Source organism: Platichthys flesus, chromosome 21 (genome assembly GCF_949316205.1).
Source record: "Platichthys flesus chromosome 21, fPlaFle2.1, whole genome shotgun sequence".
Lineage (NCBI taxonomy): Eukaryota > Metazoa > Chordata > Actinopteri > Pleuronectiformes > Pleuronectidae > Platichthys > Platichthys flesus.
In genome coordinates, this window is record NC_084965.1 from 11,747,144 (window position 1) to 11,772,187 (window position 25,044).

Consider the following 25,044-nt stretch of genomic DNA (forward strand, 5'->3'; position numbering starts at 1 on the left):
TGTGATCTTTTTCTTTTTTTTTAATTTATTTTTTTATTTTTTTATCGTGCTTCGGCACTGTTACTCTAATTCTGGTTTTCTATCATTGCTGTAACATGTGAATTTCCCCATTGTGTGGATAAATAAAGAAATCTAATCTAATCTAATCTATATTAATTAGGCTTTGTTAGTATTGCTATTGATGCAATTTATATTATGATAATTACTAATATTGTTAGCCGCCGTTAGAAAAACACATTTCTCCTCTCAATCTCAGCAAAAAGGACAGCAGCACTAACACCTTCATAAATAGCCACCATTCATTTACTGTGTACATACTGTATATATATTCTGAGCTATATAACTGCTCCAACGGGTTTGCTCACTCAAATACTCAAGTAGAAGGATGTGGTCATGCTGGGCAGCTCTGAGTCCCGCCCATTGAGCAATGTGTTGCAAAAAGCAAACATGCTCTGTGAAACCTAATGAAATAAACAAGACATATGACAATGACCAGCACAAAGACTGTATCGATCTTTCTAATCTACTGATAGCTGCATACAAATACATGTCGCTGTATACATACAGACATGTCCTAAATACAGCCATATACATGCTTTATTTTGTTTTGATAAACAAAAATGTAAATATGTATCTTTGGCAACCTATATAACTATATAACATGCTCTAAATGAACTGTACGTATAGAGCTACATTACACATGGTGCCACAACTTTGAACAATATCCCATAAACATTCTTAGAAGTGTTGTGTTAGAAGTGGGAATGAATATGTAGCAGGACATTACTGGGAAAGAAAATTGACTGGATATTATCAACTGCACAACTGGGAATATGACAAAGTCTATTCAGCTCACTCACAACAGCGGATAACCCTAATGACTGAGTATTATTAAACATACTTCTGCAATCCCTCAGAGGGCATTTACAAGTTCACAATCCAAATAATCAGACCTTTTCATAAGGAGGCTGTGTGGGAAGATTTAGTGTGACACAGTTGGCATGTCTGTCTTAATTATCCTAAACCACAAATATGCCGTCCAGTCTTTGACCCAATCTGTTGTGACTCAATCTTTTCTCTTAGTGCAACGTGACCAAATGGCTTGAAACTTATAATATAGATCAAATATTATGTTTGTTTCATTCAACCTGCTACATTGTAGTTGATTTAGAGGACAAGCCTTGTATGCAATATGTAAAGCAGAAATGAAAAAAAACACCCCTGCAGGTTTATAGGTAATAACAAAAATGTAAAAACAAGTAGTTTATTTTACGCTTGTTTTCTTGCTGTAGTAAGTCATATAACCACACCTAACCTTTGAAATATCAAGTACTACACTTTATTTAGCCTTTAATGCTGGTTCCTTAGCCTTTATGCAGGAATAGGCTCTTTCTCATTTGTATTCCAGAAACATCCAGTTAGCTCTCCAAGTATTTTCAAGTATTTGATGCAGCAACTAAAACTTGAACTCTGAAATGATACATTGCTTGGCTAATTAGTGTCAGTATTGTTTTAAAGAAGAGTGTGTTTACCACAGCCGGGCTAATTTGGCCCGTACACCGAACATTACATTGTTTTTTCCACACTGTCAAGTGTATGGCAGTCCTTTCCCAACCTGCTTAGGGCGGCTGCGTGCAGACAGGCTCTATGCAAAGACTCTAATTACCAGGCCCTATTAGGGTTGATCAGGCTGCTTTCACTTGATGTGTTGGCACAGGAGGGAAGGGCTACATGGTGGAGGAAAGAAAAAGAAGCAGGAGGGGGCTGGGTGGCAGCACTTAGATACAGCGGCGAGGACATCGGAGAGCAGTGGATGTAATTTCTCTACCATCTAAATTAGACCCGACAAACAAACTTTGGTCTGACATTTGTGGCCGCACAGTGAGAACAAGTAAACATTCAGCTGAGGTCACAACCCAGTCTCTTTTATTATGACAGGATAAACAGATCAAATCGTTTTTAATAGGAGGACATAACTGAAATCTTCCTCTAATAAGTCTGACAGGAATTGAGGATCCGCGTGACCACAGAGCACAACCTCTAAACGCCTCTGGAGCATCTCTCTCTCTCAAAAAGTCAACACCGTGATATAATTTGAGTTTATGTAAACACACAACTCAAAATACTGAATCTCAAGTAAAGGGGGAGTTTGCAGCCACGGATCGGGCCCCCCTGTTTAATGAGATACCTCTACATCAGGGGAGGCTCACCGCGTTTCATCATAATTTCAAATGAATGCTGCATCAGCCATAAATTATTTGCACAATATGTCCGCGCTCGCCTCAGCTCGACTCAGTCTTCTGACTCCAATCTGTTGCCAATGTTTGTCTGTGGGGGGGGTGGAAGACGGGTACAGCCGGCGTGTCAAACATTGACGGGGCCACTGGGACCACTTGGGCCCTTGTTTCGGCAGTGACTCTGGAATGACAATTAAGGGTTCGCCTTAAAAATGCGGTCTGAGCGTTCTGCGGGCAGGGACGCCGTCCGCACCTGTGCCTCCTTCTTTTCTTCCTCTCAGTTTCAGCAGATTTCCTTTTTTGCAATTTGTTTGAAAATGAAGTGACCAATGGCTAAATCAGCCCTTGGTGTCATTTCCCCCCCCCCCCTCCTGCTTAGCTAAGAGGTCTTTAAAGATGCATTCGCTACACCAGCTGTGTACACATACAATGTAATGACTCAGCGATACAGTCTTGAACTCAGTCCAAATTGCTGTCTGGTTCAAATAATGAATAACTTGTCTGTGCTTGCTCCAGTTCTTGGAGTTTGACATAACGTCACCCTTGATTTCACGTTATTAATTCAGCTCGTATCTCCTTGCACTTTGTTGCCATATGAGGTCTTGAGTTTTGGGCAATAACACTAGTGACAAGATTAATTCGCTGATTTGACCTTGCTTTATGCATCATTAGTCATAAGGGCAACAACCGGTGTTTTTGCAGCAGCTCCTGTTAAACATTTGGTGAGACATGGATTATTTCTAGTTACATCCACTTTTGAAATCCCTTGAAAGAGCTTGAAAATATTAGAGGAAGCGGTTAGAAAAGGGGAAGGGGAAGTTCCACCAACTCAGTACATGTTTTGAAATAAACCCTATGTGTTACAAAGAAAAGGTTAATAGTCTTTGAAATGTGAAATATGAGATTTGATGGCCCTCCCCACCTAAGTGATTTTGTAACAGTCTTTGTGATTTTGCTCCATGTTTTCAACTCATGTGTAAAAACCTCTGGCTCCCTTCAAATTTCTCCAAAAATGAAATGTACATAAGTAGTATAGTGCTCCATGACCCCGGCCCACCTTATGGGACAAAGACTCAACATGTAACTGTGAGTCCAGAGACTGTGAAGCTTCAAGGTTGAATCTGGATTTACATTGTTTAAATTGGAATGATTTACATTCATGAACAGCCTCAGGTGGTTTCTGACGTATGAGTTATTCAGACTGCTAAATTACTGATTGACTCATGTGATTTACATTGTTGAACATCCTGAAGCAGTATTAACAGATGCAAGTTCAAAACCCTTCTGAGCTCAATGTGCATTTATATAAAGTAGCTCAGAGTTACAATGTAATGAATGAAGGGAGGGGTAAATTGTATATATTTATACAGCACTTTTCTAGTCTTGATGACCACTCAAAGTGTCATTCAACCATTCCCCCACATTCAAAAAGTCTATTTCGCATCATTCAAGTGGATGACCCGCTCTACCTCCTCAGCCTCAGCGACAAACACATCTGACAGTTATGGGGAAAGCATTTGCCTAATTTAGAAATGTACAGGGTTAAATGACATACACCTTACCCTTCATTTTCATTTATTTAAAATGACATTTAGTTTCTTGTCTGAATCTGATTGTAACAGATGAATGCCCCCAATAAATAATTTTAAGACTCAACAGGTATAGAGAACTCCTAGTCTGAATTACTGTTTCTGTTTGTGTTTTTGCTTCAGGTAGAAATGAACTCCTCGGTTGTTTGGACGTCTGAGCTCTCACTCTGTGCTCTTGTACATTTGTAGAATGTCAAAAAACATTCATATAAACTCGGTCCTATATACTCTATGAGAGGCCGGGGGGAGAGGGAAACATTTTGTTAACCTCCACAGGTCAATGGAGCCTCTGGCAGGTCCATCAATATGACTTGTGTTGTGCAGAAAACCTTTGTTCCAACCCACAAAACCTTATTTAAAATTCTGGTCGAGATGCAAAGGTTTTTAAACACTGCATATCACACAAAGCTGAAGGTGTGTGTGTGTGTGTGTGTAACGATTTTCTATTTAGTGTAATGGTAAAGCTGGAGAAAAACATGGGGATATGTGGCTTGCTTTGCATTAAATGAGATATATGAAGCTCTACAACAAAGTGATGTATAAGTGATGCTGCAAAGGCTGTGAGTAAAAAGTTGTATCTACATTTGAAGTCACTTAAAGAGAAACTGATGGAATATGTTGGTACAAACTGTCCCTAAAACAGTCAGGCATGAATTATTGTTTCCCTTTTACTTCTTAAAGAACCGAGGTGATAAAGAACATACCGTCCACGGCCAAATTAATTATAGGCTGAAATCCCCCCAGAATTCTCCAAACCCGTGTGATCATATAATTGTCGTATCAAATTATCATTTGCTAAGTTAGTTAATTATCACCCTGTCGGCTGATCATATCCACATCACATCTCGAGTGTGAGATCGCGTGGAGTTAGATTAATTTACACACAGAGTATGAAAATAATTTATGCCTGCACTTGTTAAGGGGCAATGCACATCAAATCCGATTTTGTTGAGAATATCAATTTTTAATAAGATTACTTTAATGACAGGATAATGTGGCTCGCAGTCAAAACTTCACTCAGCGTATCAGCATCGCAAAAGCCGTCATTGATTTTGAAACACGCTTTGAAACACGGATGATCCCGGCCAGAGAAATCGCTCTAGCGTGTTTGCACAGTGTTCAGAAGATCAGATGAAAGTTGTGTTTCGCTCTCATGTGGCACACTTTTATGAGTCGTGCTGACATTTTTGAGGATACAATTGGATCAATCGTGATTTAGGGCTATCAATCACTTTTATTATATAAAGTTTCTAAATGTACATAGATCAAAAATATATTCTATGTTCAATTATTTACATGATTTTATTGAAAAAGTGAGGCAGCATAAAAACCACCATAGCTACAAGACAATGACAAAAAAGATGCAAAAGTCACAATAAGAAACAAATGAATTAGAAAATAAAATGTTAACAAATTAAAATAGTTTAATATAGGATTGCTCTGTTTAGAAATCCAATAACAACATATGCACATACAAAGTTCTGCACTGTTTATAAATATAATGATTACAAAATTATAATCAGTGCAGATATTTATTAAAGGTTTTGCCAAGTTTATAAATATAATAATTGTAGATATCCACAAATACAATCCAGTTGAAGAGTCGCGTTCTCTGCAGCACAGACGCGGCTCTTGAACGCAGCCCGCTCGCGAACAGGAAGTGTAGTGACGTTGGCGCGGTCGTTGAAAACAACCCCGGGCACAGACGGTGTTGACATGACACCTGAGAAACCTCGAGAGTAGCTGGAGCTTTGTTTTAACCACAAGGGAAACTAAACACACACTGGACATGGAGCTGTCTCCCCTCATTAAGAAAATAGGTAGGCTAACTTTGCTGCTAAGTTCATTAGCTGTGGACCAGGGTGCTAACTTCACCCGAACTTATCAACAAAGGTGTTGCGTGTTAGCTCACAGCAGATACCGTCATATTGTTTTAATGTGAGCTGTTAGCTAGCTCTCTTTGTTTTGTGTGTAAAGACAGGCGACGCTAACGTTAGCTAACTTCCTTGCACTTTCACCTAAATGCTAACCGGCTAACTAACAACAAAAGTTTGCTGAAGCTGCCTCAGTGTGTGTCCGACCATCCTAACGGTGTGTTTCTACAACCCGCAGCTCACTCGCTGGTGGAGATCCGCGTTCGGGCGCTGAAGAGCATCTTGTCCAAGCTGGACCACTCCCTGATTTCCGTCTGTGACATCGTCCAGGAGAAGATGCTGTTCGTCTATCTGCTGGAGTGGTTTAATTTCCCTGAGGTGCCGATGCAAGAGCAGGTCCTGGAGCTGCTCACCACCCTGTCAAAGGTGTACAACTATGTGATATGACCAAAATACATAAATATTAGTTTATATAATATCCATAACTATAATAATTAATGTGGCATTATTATTTAATATAAATTTGTATCTTAATTGGAGATAATTCTGACAGGAAAGTGTCCAGCATATTCAACAGCTGATGCTATAAATTTGTAGCCCAGGAAATTATAATAATAATAATAGGCATTGTATTTGACTTTGCCTTTGTAAACACCCAAGGACACCTTGCAATATCATGAATAAACACCTTCACAATCTAGGAAAAACAACACATTAAAAATAGATTTATAAGAGATAAAAAAATGCCTTTCAATACAACGTACTGTATATAACACAAGATTAATTAAAAATAATATTTACAGTACAGAAAGACATGAACACAAGAGTGACTAAAAGTAAAGCATAAGGTTAAAATCGGATAAGTGAAGAATAGATATGTTTTATCTAGGGCAGGCTGATCGAAGCAGATGTGTTTGGAGTTGTGATTTGAACAGTCCAGTAGAGTCTGGTGCATGTGAGGTGGCAGAGTGCTCCAGGTGTAGGCTCTGGTAACCCAAAGTGCTGAGTTTACATTCGAGACAGAGAGAAGAGGAAGAGCGCAGGGCACGGGAAGGGGTGTAGGGATGGAGAAGGTCCAACTGGTATGGGTGGTCTTTGTCAGACAAATGATCAGGGCCCTGAATGCAACAAGGTCTGCCCAGTGTCATTTAGGTCCAAGTACACATCCTAATGGCTGTGAAGGTGCTTCACTTTACATTACTGTGAACAATATATTTTCCATTTCATGACTATTTACTCTTTCATTTGGCTCCCCAGCATCCGAGTGCAGCCCAGATGCTGAGAGACGTCGGGGCGGTGGACTTCCTCACTCAGCTGTCTCCTAACGTGGAGCCCAGACTGCGAGCTGTCATCAGTGGAGCCCTGGACCAGCTGTTCCAGCTGCCTGAGCTTCTCCCAAGCAAAACAATGGTCTACTCGCATGGACCACGTGATGCAGCTCTGACAGGTGTTACAAGTTGAGCCAAATATTTGTTTGTGGGTTGAGTGTGACTCCTAGATATTACTAAATGATCATAATCCTATGTTTGAGAAAGGTGGGATGCAGATGATACCTTTACTTATTCATCAAATGTTAGCAAGTTATGAAAGTCTTTTTAATCAAATCGGATGTGTCCTCTTTAGCTCCGACTGTTGTTTCACCTGAAGATTTTCCTAAAATGGGCTATTTCCACAAGAGTATGCCAGCTCTTACAGAAGTTCCACCTCACAAGATCCCAGGTGCCAGTATTTTTTTGAAAATATCTCAAGATTTTTAATGTGTTTGGTTTAATCTTCAAGTTTACTTCTCATTTTCCCCAAAGGCAAAGTATCATATTTCCCCCTTAAAATCTTTATTTTGGTTTACAGTGCACGAGTCTGTGAGATGTCTGAAGTTTTCTGTGTTTCCATGGCTGACATTGACCAACACAGACAGGCACATACTTACATCCAATGAGAGGTGAGAGACACTACATGTCAATATCAAAAAAATTCTAATATATGCCTAATTATGATTACCTGTTTTTATTTTATTCAAACAGTTCCCTAAGGAGCAACAACCCAAACTTGGTGCGAACCACATGCGATCTTCTGTGCGATGTCATTATGCAGGACTTTCCTCCAGAGATCTTCCTGCAGAGGCCAAGTATTGTAAAGGTACCGTCACGCTGCCATGTCCTCGGTGAAAAGAACATGGCCTAAAACTGTAGCAGACAGAGTTCTAGGTTTTTTGGAATGTTCAGGTAGGAGCGGTCGTTTAGTGATCAGAAGGTTCCTGGTTAAATCCCTGGCACCCCCAGAGTGTGTCCAAATGTCTCTGAAAAAGACACTGAACTCTTGATACTGTGTCATTAAGGTATGAATGTGTATGAATGTATGGGTGAATAAGACCCACGGGCTTTGAGTTCAGTAGGCAAGAAAAAGCTAAATTGGTGAAGTTGGCCCATTAACATTGTGCTATAATGGCTGCAGTTCCTTTTATGAGCTTTCACAGGTTTCATGTCACGCTATAACAGGTCATGTCAAAATGACAGCCATTTTTATCATGTTCAGGAACACTGCACTTACTAGAGACGCCTCTGCACCTGCATATTCATGTAATTATCAAATAGCAGCATTGAACAAGATCGAGCAGACACAGGTTAGGAGCTTCAGTTAATATTGGGTGATGGGCAGAGCGTGATTAACGGTACCTGACAGGCTGGTTTGAGTTTTTCTAAAACTGTTGACCCCTCCTAAATTTCCCACATTACAGTCGCAGGAGTTTATTCATAATAGGGCGATAATCAAAAAACAACCTGATCTGAAGGCGGAGACACCTTGTTGATGAGGGACATCAATAAAGAATGGTCACGCTGGTTGGTGCTGACAGAAAGGCTGTGGTAACTCAGATAACCTCTCTGTAATACTGGTCAGCAGAACAGCATCTCAGAAGGAACCCGTCAAAACTTGAGGCGGACGTTCTTCTGCAGCTGATCACGTCAGGCTCCACAACTGTCAGCCATTAACAGAGATCTGAGGTGGCAGTGGACAAAACTGGACAGATGAGGACTGGAAACTGGTTTGATGAGTCTGGATTTCTGTCGAGAGGGCAGATGGTGAAGAGTGAGCAGCAGGAATCCACGTAACCAACCTGCCTTGTGTCCAGGCTGCTGGTGGTGTAATGGTGTAGGGATTTTTCCCTGACACTCTTTGGGCTCCTTAGTACCAATCAATCATTATTTGACTGCCACAGCATGTCTAGGTGTTGTTGCTGATCATGTGTATCCCTTTATCGAAATTATTTGCCGTCTTTTAATGGATGAATTATTGGTGTGAAGCCTACGTAGTCCAATCATGTCAACATGGACCAGAGTCTCAAAGGATTTCATCTATTCTCTTGTGGAATCCATGAAACAAAGAAATATTTCTGTTTTTAAAGCAAGGAAGTCGATGCTGATTATAACCATCAGCGCCGGTCGTATATTTCTACGTCGAAATTCTGACAGTGTTCAAAACAAATCCCTTTTACTTAATGGAAAATTGGAACTGTCTTTACTTAAAAATACAGCTTGTTGCGGACCCCAAAACAACCCACCTGTTTAACGTGGGTTTCCACAGAGACAAAATAAAAGACGTCATTGAATATTTCTAGGATTTGTCTGTTGTTCCCCTGATTTTCAACAGTTTCAACTGTTATTCCCAATCCTTCACATCAATTAGATGTAGTGTATTGTTTTGAGGGGCTAGCGTGACCACCTCATAATGGATTTATGGGATGGTCACTCTGGCCATTGTCAACATAATAACCTGTCAAATAGCGCCCTTGAACAAAACACCAATTTATAATTCAGTGTCCCTGATCCTGCAGGAGGTTGAGGAGGCCTCTGGAGGTTTGGTTTGCTTGAGCAGGCACAAGATTGCTGTGAGGATAAGAGTTTGGTCCTGGTGTACCTCATGCATGGTGTGAAAGTCCTTGGTGGAAGGTTTTGCTTCTGTCCTTTTTAGTAATCAGAGATTCTATAGAAATGGAGGCGTTCTAAATGTTATTTTGACTTGGGAGAAATTTAGAGAAGCTCTGTCTTGTAGATTAGAAGGTCAGTGTGCTTGTTTGCAGTTAGTGTAACTGAACTCATCTAATACACAGGCCTATTCAACAGATCTGCTCTCTCCCCTTCTTTATAAAAAGTGGTTTCACATTTATTTACAATTTTTGTGTCAGCAACATCTAAGTCTTTATTTCATTGCAATAGACAGAGAGTCATAGGCGATATCATGTTGCCCGGATGAACCGCTGTCAACATTATTATTGTGTTAATTGAGCATTGCATTATATTACATTGGTCTCGGGCCAGTATTAGCATACTCTCACCCAGCAGTAAAAAAAACAAATCATAAGGAGAAAGTATTTTTTCTCCCATGGCTTTACTTGCCCCTACTTTGAGTTACTAGAGCCATTAAGTTAAATTAAAAGACTTGTATTTAGAGACGTGACATCATTAGCAACAGAGGGCAGGAAATCTGAACTTGAAACAAATTGCTGTTTCAATAATTCAATTCCTCCTGCCCTTTTTATTGAGTGAACTTTATTACGACTTTTCCATCACTGTCCGAGTTAAGTTCCTGTTTATACCCAGTTGTTTTACATTGATTGTCTCAGCTGAGGCTCTGATTTTCTTTTTCTAAATGAGAAAGAATATTTACCCAATTCCAACAATATCCTAAGTGGACATTACTGCTTGTATTCCTGACTCACATGGTATATCACCTCTTATATCCTGTGTTTCCAGAACCTTCTTTCCCTGTTGAGGGGGGGTGCTGGTAAAGGTGAGCCGAGCTACCTCCACTTGCAGGCTCTCTCCTGCCTACGGCAGCTTTGTGCAGGGCTAAGGAGGAGACTGCGCTTTCATCAAGATCCAAGCTTCTACTCTACAAAGCAAGGTAGCATGCAGTAGGAGTTATATGTCAGATTTGCAGGTATTTTTTTATGCTGATAGCAGAGGATTCAGTATTAATAAATACTTTTGCATGCTTATTATATCCGTGGACATACATATGAAGCCACAATCTCCCAGTTGCACTTAAGACCAATGTTGAAATAATTTTCAATCCAGTTCAGTTGTTTTTATATCTTTCAGGTATAAACATGTTCAGAGTCTAAATATTGAATTCATCAGCTACATTTTCCTAATAAAGATGTCAGAAATTAAAATTGATTTGAATTGAATTTGATCCACATGTTAACATCATCATCATTTTATTTTCCTTGCTAAATTAATCGTTCAATTGTGTCCCTTTTGCTCTGCTGTGTGGCTGTTAGATCCAGTGTCCCAGAATTCCTCCTTCTCCTACTCCCAGGAGGTGCGGGGGACCCAGCGTTCCAATGCCTCCTCCCCGGGGGGAGAGTGCTCCCCCCGACCCTCTGTGGTGGGACGCACAGGCCAAAGAGCCAGGGGAGATGGCCAAGATGGGGATGTAGCTTCCAACAGGTGTGTGTGTGTGTATGTATCTGTAAAAAATGGAATGATGAGAATAAACTGCAGCTGTCTCTGTAAGAAATTAGTAATATTGTTGAGTGAGGACTCAGTTTGGCTTCTGAGGTGTTAGTGATATTATTTTAGATCTGTATATCTCCTTCTTTTCGCAGGAAAAAGGGTTTTTCGTATGCTTCATTATTGTATTCAATGCTGTTCATAAGACCTTACATATCACAAGAGAGCCTTATACTTTTTGAAAACTTGTGTGCAGTAGGGTTTTTTGTGTGGCTTTGATATTGACAACATTGCGAGTGACACCAGCAACCCGCACATGAAGATAAAACAATGTGAGGAGGGCTGTGGAGGATTTAATTCGTCTTCATGAATATGAATAACAGCAGGAGCCCTCTAGCGGCTGATCTGCAGTGTTGAAGAATCGCTTCTGATTCCTGTGATGGCATATTCGTTTTTTTTTTTTTCAATTTTAAATCCATCCTTATACAGCTGATACGTCATTCCCTGTATTTGAGCGGTCCAATGCAGATCAGGAATTTACAGTTGTCTCCTTCTTCTCTCCTGTCTGTGATTCACCCAGTGGCAGCTCGACCAGGGCCGGAGCTGCAACCCAGGCCCCCAGGCAGACGGCCCAGTCACCTGCAGACACGGCCCATCTGGAGCTTCCTGACCTGGGGGCGGAAGATGTCCTTGAGGTGCAGTTACAGCAGCTCACTCTGGCCCAGTTTACGGTTTCCATCATGGAGCATGCTATACCACTTCTTAAGACAGGTTGGAGTCTTTGTAGTTGTTTAAATAACAGGGGAAGGGAGCAGATTTTTCTAAAATATACAAATCAATGATCACTGTCTGTAACTCCACCTTTTTTTTGTAGATATTGCAAATTCCACTCATCCGTTTCCCTTTATTGATGCTACCCTATCAGAAATTATTTGATCTTGTCAAACCCACCCACCCCCCTCTCTCACACTCCCTTTCTCTCTTCTTTCTCAGAGGGTTCGCATTTGTTCCATCGTGTTCTGGGGCTGCTCTGTGACGCCATCCTCCTGCTCGGGGACAGCGTTTGTGAGCTGGTCTGGGACGATCGCAGCCTGGTGGGGATGGAGCTGGCAAGTCAAAACACGGCTCATGACAGCCTCTTATGTAGATGAATGGATACACTTCACTGAAAAGGGGAACTGGGTTGGCCGCCAGACAATTTGCCTGATACACAGGCATACGGTACTCAACTGTCAAGGAGAACTGTAGGCAATTGATTGAGCTGAATGAATTATATAAGGTTACAAAGGCTTTCTGCTGCTTACAAAGAGCCCCTCACACGTACATGCACACCTCTTGGCTGTACCCCAGGGTTTATCTGAGCAGAATTGTTGGCTTAGTAAATGTCTCTATTTATTCTGTGTAGAAAGTCCACACAATGAATTGTATCAAGTTGTTGTGTGTTTTTTTCCCCTTTACCATGCAGAATCGTTTGTTATCCTGCCTGACTGTTTAAAGAGTATGTTCCTCTGCAAGGGGACTTATACACTTGTCAAGCCCAGGCCCCTCTTGGCCCTCTGCTGTTTAATACATGGCCAGAGACCTGCAGCCTGAGAACTGTTTTGTCATCTTTATGTGGAGAGCAGCTTTTCTGTGCCAGACCTCTAGGTTTTTTGCTTTGGGAATGGGCCGAACTGTTTACGCCATTCACAGGAAAGCACAGGACATATACTGCCCCCTGCTGGTGCTTACCTCCCATTGTTCATTCTCTGCTCACAGAATAAAGTGGCTGAGAATAGATTGTCCCAATTTATTCATACTGAGATAGGGTGGATCTGTATCTCGTCCCAAAATAACTCTGAAATCTGATTACATTCAATTCCTAACCTCTGGAACGAACAATTTTTCTCCTTGGCTCTCAGCCAGTAGCTGTGCGTCAGTGTGTGTCTGTGAATATGAACACGCACGTGATGTGAGTACATGTGCACGTGTCTGTGTGTTTGTTTGTGTGGTGCGTGTGTGTTCTTTTAACTACATTTCTGTCTCTTTGTATTTCAGAAGGAGAAGCTGCAAGCCTTTATGGAGTTATTGGGCGATATCCTGAGCTACCATCAGAGCAACCCAGCAGACATTCCTCACAGCGCTCAGATTCACCACAGAATGGCCTACACAGGCACGGCCATATTCACCATTAAACTCCTACAGACCATCCTCCCTCCTGAGAAGGTGCGTATGTGCCTCTTTGACCAAATCTGTTGTAACTTACTTGACTTCATAAAGATTAGAAATTAAAGTTCTTTCCTTGCGCAGGCTTGTGACAATCTCCCCGAAAGCACTGCGACAGCTGTATTCCATCTATGCTTGGACACATCTTTGGGTAGTTTATTCCCCAGCGTGCAAGAGACAGCAGTAGCTTACTTGGAGCAGGTTAACTCTGACCACCATGACCTTTACTCGAGGGTGACCCGTGCTGCCCTCTGGATGGAGTCCACTTGCAGCTTTCTCAAGGAAGCACAAGCTGAGGTATAGATAGAAACGTACATTTCTTGAGGAAACCCTGCATGGAATTTGACCGGTCATATTAATTAATTTATTTATTTCTTCACCAAGGGAGAAAAAAACTGGTTGGAGTTGCTGGAGCTGGCAGACCAGGCCATCGACGGCCTCTCGTTTCACCAGCACTTACCCATCGTCAAAGAATGTGTTCACATCTGCTCTTACCTGTAAGATGCTGTTTTTTTGTATTGTAAAGTCAGTCATTTCTTTTCCTGTGTATAAATATTGCATCTGGTGGTCGTCCATCACTAGGTGGAAGTTTGATCAGCCTAGTCCGCTTCTCCAGACAGAGAGCCAGAAACTTCTCCTCAAGTTGCTGTCTCATCCTTTACCTTCCGTCAAGACGGAGACGTACACATGCACACTCAACCTGCTCAAGGTCAGAGCAAGCCATTTTATTTACAGTCCGTGTTTAAATAAGTGCACAGGTTTCGTGGCTAACGTGTACCAGAGCAATAATGTGTTTAATTAGATAAGTAGAATGAAGATGGATGAATCAAGCATCTTTGACTGCTGTGCCTGCTGTGAAAAAAACCCTCTTGACATTTGAAATCAGTCTTCCTGTTCTTTCTACCGAGCACTGTCTAGAGTGCATGGTTCCATTTAAAGTGAATCGGAGCTCTCTGTGCATGCACAAGTGAGAGGATAGCGACACTTCATGGTGTGCATTTGTGTGATTACATACACCCATAGGACTGCGTTGGCATCCAGAATGTGTCACGACAACAAAAAGGAGCCTGTGATGAAATCAACTTCCTGCTCCACCACAGAGTGCTCTATGAATTAAGTGCGTTTGGACTCCAGGACTCTGCAGAAAAAGTAGGTTATTGTTGGTACTTATTAGAACCTTCATTCTGGCAAGTTCTATAATATGCTGGTATATTTAAGGCTTTTAATGTATAAATACTTTACAATGCAGAATAAAGGTACTGGGATTGTGCTTAAATGTTAGGGTTCACCGGTGTCATGTCATCCAGATGTTTGAAAGTCTATCACTTACTGTACCGGTTGGCAAATGTCTTCTCAGCAGCAGTGCCTTTGTGAATTCAGCACTTTACCTGTGATCTATAGGTGAACGTGGCTGCCAAGGATATCCTGCTATTCCTGCTTAAGGGACGATTGATGATGACAGCATCAACCTGGGACAGATTCAACGAGGCACTTTACCCAGTCATGCCCGTATTGCAGGTGTTGTGCTCTCGTGGAGGCTCTGTTTCATTTGTACCGGCAACTGCAGAGCTCATAAAGCAGCATCACATTTGGAAGTTATTACATTATATTAACGGAGCGGGGAGGGGTATGTTCTCCGCAATCAAAACAACTGTGATCAAAAGTGCAATTTAAGCGCTCTTGGGCCACAAAGACTGCATATTGAGCTGCCAGTGAGAAAAATTCAGTTATTCTCTCATTTGCATATTCTGTGTTAGATTGTTTCCTTTTTGGGTGGAAAAAAACAAGCTTTTATTAATTGTTCAGTTTCAGGCAACAGAAAGCCTGGAAATTCTTCATGAATATACATGAGATTTTGACTAGGCTGTCAAGTGTGATTTAATTCAAGGAGGCCATTCAGAGATGGGCCCGCCATGTCAACAAGAGACGAAATGAAACCACCCGTAATCAAAGCGATGCATATTTTATTTACTGTTGCGCTGCTTAGCTGGAATTCCCCTTTGTTTGCTCCATTGTCTGATCACGCAGTGTGTGAACTGTGTGTGTCTGTCTGTGTGTGTGTGGCAGGGTTATACCGGCACCGAAGAGTCCCTGGGTAACTGCGTCCTACTGATAAGTGACACGTCCGACGTGACAAGAGACAACGTGTTTCCCAGCTCAGCCAAACTAAAAGCAGCACTCCGTCTCCTTTTCACTAAACAGCCTGCGTGAGTTTAGGTCTTCTTCTTTTTTTTCCCCCCGTGTTAGTATTTGTGCGTCGCTTTGTTTGTTTGTGGGTTTTGTGCCTGCCAAGATGTGTGTGAGTGTGCTTAACAGGGATGTGTGTGTAAGCTCGAGTTTTTTTTGTTACTCAAACAAACTCTGGAGAATGAACATTTTGTCTTACAACACTTGTGATGGACATGTTACCAATGTCTTTTGCTTGTCAGGTAGGTGCACATCAAGTCATCTAAATGCTCAGTGAGGACTGTGTTGAACAGCCAGTCTGTCCCAGGCCATGAATATTGATAGAGATTGAAATTAACAGTAGACACTGGGCAGCAGACAAGCTCTCGAACATTTTGGTTACAGACAGATTTGTCTAATAATAGATGTCTGTCATTTTTATGCCGTATTTAAAAAGTCAGGATAGGCTGACATAGCTTAGACATAGATTCAAAAGCTGGTTTATCAAGTAAATGTTGTTTTTGAGTCAGTATGATTTTCAGTGAAATGTTCTCCATACAGTGTGAGAATAGCAGCAGCGCAACAAGTCATTCCTCACCTAACCAATGCTGATGAGGCTGAAACAGTCAAACAAGTCCTGGATCAACCAGTGATCTCCACGCTGCCCAATCTTTACTGTGTCAGAAATCCTTTTGACATCTCACTGGACACAAACAGCAAGTCTGTCCTCAAGGTATGAATCTACAAACATCGATAGAAGGACACTCTTCGAACAGAAATACGTGCTAACTTAACGTGTTGAACTGTGGCTAGGTGGAGTCCGTGGAGAAGCTGTTTTGTATCCTGTCCTCAGACACTGTCGACATCTCTCTGAAAAAATCGGCAGCCGAGCAGCTGTCTGTGGTGCTGCAAGGTGAGTTAATCGTAAAGATAAATTTATAAAGAAAAAAAAAAATCTTATTTAATATTAAACACAGGGATTAGACTTTCGAACAGCTGTATTGTTGGTCATACAAACGTTATTTGTGTCTCATCCCAATATCTTGATATAACATTATGTAGTTTAGTGTCTAAATTGTCAACGGCATGAAAAGAGATTAAAATGCCTGATCGTTGAATACATTTTATCTACTTGATGAGATAAAGAAAACATTAAACATTTTTGTGATATACAAGTGAAAGATCTTTGCAGCAGCGTGGCGCAGAGCTTGTGGCATCATACCACCATATGTTTTAGACAAGCACGGGAAGCAAATATTTGAAGATTATGCAAATGTCTACCATCGGTGTTGTGAATTGCTCTCTTACTTTCCCGCAGACACGAGAATGCACCCAGTGCTGAAGAATCTAGGAATAACAGACAAAGTCCTTTCTTTCATTATGGGAAGTGTCAACGGCAAAAAGGTATAAACAAGCTTCGGTGAAGTGATAAATGGATGTGTGCCGAGTGATCGCAGTTGACGCCAAATTGAAAAAAACTGGTATCTTATAAATGCTCTAACAAGTGCTTCCACTTGTGCTCATGTCCTCTCTTATATGTGCTCATCTGAGCACATGTGCAGTCAGGAGATGTAGTGGAAACCCACTGAGGCGTGCATGATTGAAGGATGAAATGGCCTGTGTTAATAGTGTCAGACAGGCCCTGGTCAGCAGTGATTTTTCCCCTCTGGTTACTCCAGTCTGCTGATCATTCCCAGGAATCGGCACGTTGCGCCGCTAACAGGGGTAATCATGTATGTGTGGCTCCATGTTGGTGGAAGAACAGGGGCCAAAGAGAATGACTCGTCTCAGCTAACAAGTGTGTAAAAGAGCGAAGCCTGCAGGTTGTATTTGTTCCAACCCTCCACTGCCGGCAACCTGCTCAGTCATTAAATTTGGATTTAGCTTATGTGAAGTGACAGTAAAGAGCTCCTGTGCATTTGTATGTGTGAGACGGAGCAGGGGGAGACGGAAAGAGAATGTGTGTGTGTCTGTGTGTGTTTATTTGTGTTTTCCCTGCAATTAAACACCAAGTGTGTATGTTGTTGTTCTCCCCAGAGCTTGGATTGTCTGCTGGAGCCTTGTATATGTATCCTGAGGAAGCTGGTGTATGCTGATCCATCTCTGAGGCACAGCCTGGCACAGCGCAACCTCCTGCTTCTCACACTGCTTAGGGGTACATTCGCAAGACAGCTCATTAAGTAACAGCTATACACGTTGTGTTGTGTAGCTCGAGGGCACATACTCAAAAAAAGATGACAAGGCATCCATTGATGCATAGCTTTTAACCATGTTGTCACACTGTAGCAAGTGGCATATTAGTATGATGCCACTGGTTGCTATGGAGCTCATCTTAGCACCAGTGTATCGCCTAGAGATTAATTTGCACTGCTGTAGCTTTGTTGTCAGCACCTCATTTACAACATCTTGATTAGGACTACCTGCACAGTTTTTAGAGCATTATCGACCAAAATTATATAGATTACAAATTGTAAGGTTTTCACAGCTCATTTTTAAACAGTCAGTTGTTACATTAAAGCAAGGGTTGGTAATCCTGGAATAAACTAGCGAGTGCAGGCTACACTTTGAAAAGTGTGACAGATACATCCCACTCCCTCCCATCGGACCTCTCGTCAAAGCTACCCCCACAAAACATATGCACTTGCACTGACTGACAACTGCTAGAAGTCGACTTTACTGTGACTCCCTCGCTAACTTGTTTCTACTTCAGACGAGTATGTCTCCCTGGCTGAAGACTCTAGTCACGCGCAGTGACAGCACGGTGCACACAGGCAGTCAGGACAGTTAGTGACAGAAGGATAAGGCAGCCAAACATGTCACAACTACAACAAACAAGATAAAAAATGTTTTAGAAACATATCACCAACTCTACATTTATTTTCAGATTCATGATAATATCATAATGGAAGCAATACTAGAAGTGGTTTGGCAGTCTCATTGAGGATTTTCAAGTGTTTCTCTCTGGTCTCTCTATGTCTAATGAAATTTCAAATATAAAACTCTTATATTTGTGTTCAAGTGGAGAGAAATGCTTTTATATATTGTGTATGTTTATGTCTCCGTTTTAGCATCCCTGATATTGAAGGAGAACAAAAGCAGTGGCAATGAGATTGCTATCTTAATGAGTTTACTGCTGTTTGATGAGATTGCTGGCATCGAAATATGGTGAGTTTTTTTTTGTCTTACCACTCTTTGTGCTAAACTATACTTCCAATAACAATGTGTACGATCATGCAGAAATCTGATTTACTGGATCCTTTCCTGTCATATCAGGTCGGACAAATGCAGCACAGATGTGACTCTCGCACCGTTCTCCCTCCCTCTGACAGTGATACGCAGGTAACATCATCCATGAAGTTTTGAAGGGCTTCTTTTCAATTCACATCAGGGCTGCTTTCCACTCATCAAGCAATATTAACCACATTTGACTCTTCTCCTAACTTTTCTCCCAGGTACAACCTCCCATTTCAGGCAGCGAGTCATCACGCCGTCAGCCCGTACTGCTGCGTCCTGCCTTCTTCCACTGGCCTCCTGACCCTGGCCCCCGCTCGCCAAGCCCTGCAGGTGGCCTGGAACACTGCATGGCATTCTGGGATAGACAACCTCCTTGAGGAGCTGCATGGCAACTCAACCAGGGACCCTGAGTAAGAACCTCAATTTGTCTTTCTTTAAGTTGTGTTGTTATGTAAACCCTATGATGGATGCCTGGAGAGCAAGGTCACTGTCGCTGTCACAAGAAATGTAATTGTCGTTAGTTGTCTCTTATTTGGTTTTCATTTACAGTTTATTCATTTATATATCGAATTTGATATTGTTTTTTTTTGCTGTGTTTTGAAATGAATGGGAAATATTTTATTGTTTGTGGCACAAAATATTGAGTTTTAGTTTCTTTATGGAGAATTGTAGGAAAAAACTAGTTTCAGAGGCACTGGATCTTAGGTTTAATCTGTCTCCATTTACTTCTTATTTGACCTAATTCAAACAGATGGAACGTCTCTCCTACAGTTTCATCAAGCTTGATTACAGCAAAGACATTTAAAACACGCAATACATGGATCAATCTGTCTGAAACTAAATGATCATCTGGAGCAGAGTATTTGTTTAAGATGAGGTTGTCGTTGAAATCGAGATGTGCCTTCCTTTGACTTATTACTTTGTCTTAAACTGAAAGGTTTTATATATCACAATTCTTCATTTAAATATCTAAAATCAAATCAAATAAATAAATCTTTGTATAAATTACCTCATCTGTCAACATGATTTGTGCCTGAGTGTTGATCGTAGATTTTATTGCCATTGTTGGAGAAGACAACAACTCCCATGATCCCACGCTACTTTGCTACTTCACAAAGACTAGTTCTTATGTTATTGTTTTAATTGAGAGACCCCTAGTGGTCAAAGTTACATATTATACGGTTAAAGTCTTAAACCTTTCATGATATTGTTGTTTCTTACTACTATCTTTTCCATATTCATAGTCATAGTTTCGACTTGAGTACAGCTTATTTACTGGAGCTGGTTTGATCCTTGCAGCCTCTGCTTGTTTCTGTCATAACTAATTGTCAGATAACATCTCTCGCAGGATGAATGATAAATGTGTCATCCCTCTAGATTGGGGATCAAATGTCTTTGTTAATGGATTCATTATTATGCTGCTGCTTATGAGACATGCTCGCCAGCACATCATTAGTCATTTAATCAGATTTTAGCTATCTATTTTTTTAACCATTAGTAATTTGTTCTTCCCAGATTTCATCCCGACTTAAAGCTGTCAGACGAACAGGTTCTGTGGCTGCGGGCGGTGCACCTCCCCGCCGCACTGCAGGACTGCATCCAGGCCATTGGCAGGGCAGCAGGACACAGGTCTGTGACCTCTGCCATCTCCAGGCTCAGCCTCTACCTGCTGATTGACAGACTGGCCCTCCCGCATGTCCCCCGCCTACGCTGCAGAGACACTCTCCACTCGCTCAGTTGGCACTCAGCAATGACCAGGTAAATCGCACAGGCATTTAATTACTGCAGTTTCATGTGGTAATAACCAAAGTCAGTAAATATGTCTTGTTAAGGTTTATGAATTAGGAAAATAATGGGAGGGTTTTTATGGCTGCCATTATCATTATTACTGCAGTTGTAGAACGAAACAGGACTTGCTGTGAACAAAAGGTTTTATTGTGCTCAGCGAGCACAGTGTGGCTTTGTCTTTTATGTCATTAAGGAATTTGATGAGTATTAACCCTAACCCATTAAATATCTTTTCTGTTTTTAAATATATTCATTAAAGTTTCTAGTTTTTCTGCTTTGCATTGTCCAGACTTCCAGATTTTCTTTTAAGCCAACAAACTAAATAATGTTTATCTTTATTCTTTATTGTAATCTTTGTTTTTACAATTAAATGTCTTTCTCAATTAGTTATAATCCTGAAGCTTTACCCCAAAACCTAAAAAGTTTTAATGGAATGTATTGCTTTAGTAATAATGAAAATACATTTAATCCATGAAAGTGCATTTAAGCCATTTAAGTACTTTTAAGTATTTTAGTGGATTCCATCAGCTTACCACCACCCACTGCCAAATTCTAGGTTTTTCCTCTCTTGAGGCATATTACCGTAAACTAATATTTCCTCTGTGCAATGATTCTTTACAACAGAGCAACACAAAGAGGAAAAATTGGGAAAACAATAGTGTATAGAACCTCATTTTCTCTCTCAATGTACTTCAGGATATGTTGTTATTGAGTATTCTTCCTTTAAGCCACTTTCTATCCCTCCTGTTGACATTTTCTTTGTCTCTCCATCCCTGCAGGTTTCTCCAGGTGCGCCCAGCCTGTGTTGAGGATGAGAGGTTGCTGGTGGGCATTGTTGCATTTTTGAATGCCTACTTCAGACAGATGCACACTGAGTCTGCGTCTGACCCAGAGGACGAGGACCTGCGTTGGATACTAGAGCTGCTTCTCAGCCAGGTACAGATAATTTACACTTTTCAGACAAGCCTGTCAGAAAAACACCACAGTAACAGAAGAATATTTGTTCTTAAGGTTTGGGATTCAAGGCATTATTTGAGAGTTGTGTGACACAAAGTGGTTTAATTATTAATTATTATATATTATATTAGGCTGTGATGCACTGGTATTGCATTAGTCTATGGATCATGTGGCTGGAAATTTCCCAGTAATTACAACAGTGATGTTATCAAAGTAAGCTTGTTCTCCATACTGAGCACAATTTGTCAGAAACTGAAAAGAAACAACGACTCTTCTTAAAATCTGTGTTCCACTTTATCTTCTTAAATGTTTCTTCAAATCTTTGCTGAAGCTTTCGTTGCATTTATATGAAACATTAAGAACCTTAGAGGCCATATAGAACTATTACTTAGACTGAAAATCCAGGAAGGCTTAGCTTTTCCAAATCTGGGCTACTGTTATCGGAAATGTCCCAACAAATATTTACTGGCTTCAAATTCCTGATGCCGACTGGTGCCACTGTGAAGTCACATCTTGCATTTTAAAATCTGTCACAGCTCAAGTTCACTTCTGTCACTGCCATGACCTAAATTTTGCAAACATATCTTCATTTTTAAGTTTAGATGATGTGGATGAGGTCACTTTTAATTGCAAAAGGGCTCATTTCAGGGATCAGGGATTGTATTATTAGTAACACCGATAAAAAATATCCTACATTTGAACATGAAAACACAATTGATTTTAACATACTGCTCAGAGGCAATAGAGTAATATTTCATCGAGAAAGAACAAATTGACCCACAGTTTCTTTGTGCTAGAGTTACCTGATACACTTTATATAGCTAGAGGAGATTAAACATTTGCTCAGAGGGTCCGAAGACAAATTTCTCCCCTTCTGGGATCCAGTATTCACAGTTTACTGATATCCCTTAGCGGTCTTTTTCAATCGAGGATATTTATTCATGCGGACCACAGTAAAATATAGTGTAATAATTTTGAATGTCTTCGACATATTTATTTATTCTTCTAATATTTGTATCTGTGTTGTCTTTTCTCAACCAGTTAATTAATTATTTCCATGATAAATAAGAATTTGTTTGATGCTTTTCTCCCACCATGTTCTTTTATAAATGGTAATAATATTTTGGTCTATATGCCTTTTATTTATATTGCTTTTACCCTGGGGATTGATGCAGGCATGTATGCAAACACAGATTTGTAAATGTATATAATTAACAAGTATGACCTTGTTCATTCCAGATGTTTGGACAGGTTTGGTGTTGGATGGGTAGAGAGTTTGTTTGTCGTAAAAATGTAATCCAAGTAGAAATATTCGTCGAATGATATGTTTCTACATGTTCTGCTTGTTAACATTTCTAAAATAAGGAAACCCTCCAAAGACTCTCCTCCCCAACACAGAGGGTTTACACACCTGTAATCAATGCTTCAGTAAATCACGAGCCGTCACACGAGCCAAACGCATTACGCTCTCATAAAAACAGAAAAGCAGTATCACCGCAAACCACCTCCGACCTGCAGCACAGATTATTTCCTTAGCTCATTTAAAACAGGGTTGGATTCATACTCTTGCCGGAGGAGAAGAATCACTGCACTGTTTTAGTTGGGAGAGCCGCTTTTAGGATTTAATCAGTCTCACCTTGGCTTTCTCATTAATGTGTGTGTAAACAATAAGCCTTCCCCTGGCAGCCAAAGCAGACTCAGATTGAATGCCTGGTAGGGGTGAGCGGCTCCGCTCTGCTCCAACTTTTTGTAATTACTGAGCTGTTTCACGAACATCTGTCGCTTCCTACACTTGCGTTAACTATCTAATCGGTGTGCACTGCTCTCGGTGAGAAATTCTGCATCTGAGTTTTTTAGGGAGAGAAGGTGCTCTGACAAATACACTTTATTGTTTGAGTTTAAACGTGGGAAGATAAATCCCTGAACTTTTGTTTTACCATTTACCTTAAGTACAAAAATCCATAAAAAGGAAACAAAACTCACAAATACATTCATAAGGTACTAAATGAAACATGCAAGTATTGTCTTACTGAAAATTATAAAAAATTGTTGGTTCATCCATTAATCATCCAGGAGTCAGTGTCCCTCCTGAATTTGCTGCTTGCTGTGGAGACTCAGACCTCAACTCAGAACACAGGGGAACCAGAGGAACTGAAGAACCACGTCGGCCAGAGACTGCAGAGAGAACTCACCGGCTTCTTCAATACCTTACTCCTCCGACTATCATGCACGACTGACAGGTGGGAAAATTTCACACCAAAACATGCAACTCTTCACTCATCACTAGTCCCTTCATTTTGTGTTTTATTTCAATAATACGATTAGTTGAAAAAGTTCTTACAATTAGATTTTATTTGCCTTTAAGGTATAAGTTACAGATATCTACATATATGCTAAAATACTTCTAGTACTGTTATATTGTCATGTGCATAATCTCCTTTATATTACATATATATCTTTGTATTACTCTTTTAGACTTTTGGAAAGATGTGTACTCTAATGCTACTAAACCTTCCTTTGGGGTGAGAAAATTGATTAATATCGAGAGCGAAAATTGTCCCTAGAGTTCTCCCACTGGAGGGAAAGCGTTTATATTTAGCTAATTTGTGATGGAAATGCTGCTCGCTCAGTCATTTAGAACATGGACGCCCAACACATAAAAAGCTTCCTCTTATATTCAGCCTCTTGTCTCATTTCCTGTCTGATTTGCATCATATTTTACTCTTTCTCCCTCCTGTATGTCCAGGCTATGTTTGGCATTAGCAGGCCCCTTCAAGAGCCAGCTGGCAGTGTGTCTGCTTCGGAGCCTGCGGGTGTCCGATGCCCCGCGATTCTATGGCCTTCCCAGCCTGGAGAGGACGCTGCAGGGCATGGTCAGCCTGACTGCCCAGCCTGGCTGGAGCTCTCACTGCCCTGACCTGGAGCCTTTCTCCCTCTGCTCAAAGTATCTCAGTGGGCTGCTGGAGGTGTGTGTCTAGTGCCCTCTCATCACAGATGAGACTGTCTACAAAAAAAACACAAAACAAAAAGCACATAACTTTCAGAGGAATTAATTAAAATTAAGCAAAATATGGTTATGGGACATGAATCGCAAATCCTAAAAAAATGCCATTGATCAGACATGCCGCTCTGTGATGCTGATGAGATTAATCAGCCTTGCCTATTCCATCTGTTCAGCTGTTCAACAGTCCGTAACATAATAGTGTAACAATGTCGACCAGCTTGAGTAGCAGTGTTCAGCATAAAAGTGTCCACAGTTTAATCTGTGTTTTGGAATGAAGCCCCCTGTGGAATAGACTATTCTGTTTCCACAATGGGCAGCTTCCATGAATTAAGATTATATGAGGACTGGAGCTTAATACATGATTAATTCAACTCCTCGGGTACTTCTTACCAACTCTCAACTCTCTCCAACAATCAGATGCCCACCCTGTGACCCACCTCTCACCCTGTGCTCGTGGCACTGAAGTGCCCTAAAACCCAGCAGCCCCTCGGTCTTCATCTGCCCTTCAGTGCAGTCCCTCATCCTGATGGCGCATCAAAG

At 41.0% G+C, this 25,044-nt stretch overlaps 1 protein-coding gene across 1 annotated transcript in view; it reads left to right on the forward strand.

The window, feature by feature from the left end:
• The first annotated feature begins 5,529 nt into the window (after positions 1-5,529).
• rttn (rotatin) overlaps positions 5,530-25,044 on the forward strand; it is a 31,889-nt gene continuing 12,374 nt past the window's right edge. Inside the window, exons 1-28 of the mRNA XM_062379779.1 lie at positions 5,530-5,646; positions 5,939-6,126; positions 6,958-7,147; positions 7,324-7,419; positions 7,549-7,639; positions 7,722-7,836; positions 10,449-10,599; positions 10,979-11,147; positions 11,731-11,921; positions 12,144-12,259; positions 13,188-13,355; positions 13,440-13,652; positions 13,740-13,852; positions 13,938-14,064; positions 14,379-14,504; positions 14,757-14,873; positions 15,423-15,562; positions 16,083-16,254; positions 16,335-16,434; positions 16,840-16,925; positions 17,559-17,676; positions 18,590-18,686; positions 18,795-18,860; positions 18,974-19,165; positions 20,271-20,513; positions 21,323-21,479; positions 23,574-23,740; positions 24,247-24,466. Coding sequence (XP_062235763.1) covers positions 5,616-5,646; positions 5,939-6,126; positions 6,958-7,147; positions 7,324-7,419; positions 7,549-7,639; positions 7,722-7,836; positions 10,449-10,599; positions 10,979-11,147; positions 11,731-11,921; positions 12,144-12,259; positions 13,188-13,355; positions 13,440-13,652; positions 13,740-13,852; positions 13,938-14,064; positions 14,379-14,504; positions 14,757-14,873; positions 15,423-15,562; positions 16,083-16,254; positions 16,335-16,434; positions 16,840-16,925; positions 17,559-17,676; positions 18,590-18,686; positions 18,795-18,860; positions 18,974-19,165; positions 20,271-20,513; positions 21,323-21,479; positions 23,574-23,740; positions 24,247-24,466 — 3,960 coding nt within the window. The 5' untranslated portion in view covers positions 5,530-5,615. The remainder of the gene's footprint in view (positions 5,647-5,938; positions 6,127-6,957; positions 7,148-7,323; positions 7,420-7,548; positions 7,640-7,721; positions 7,837-10,448; positions 10,600-10,978; positions 11,148-11,730; positions 11,922-12,143; positions 12,260-13,187; positions 13,356-13,439; positions 13,653-13,739; positions 13,853-13,937; positions 14,065-14,378; positions 14,505-14,756; positions 14,874-15,422; positions 15,563-16,082; positions 16,255-16,334; positions 16,435-16,839; positions 16,926-17,558; positions 17,677-18,589; positions 18,687-18,794; positions 18,861-18,973; positions 19,166-20,270; positions 20,514-21,322; positions 21,480-23,573; positions 23,741-24,246; positions 24,467-25,044) is intronic.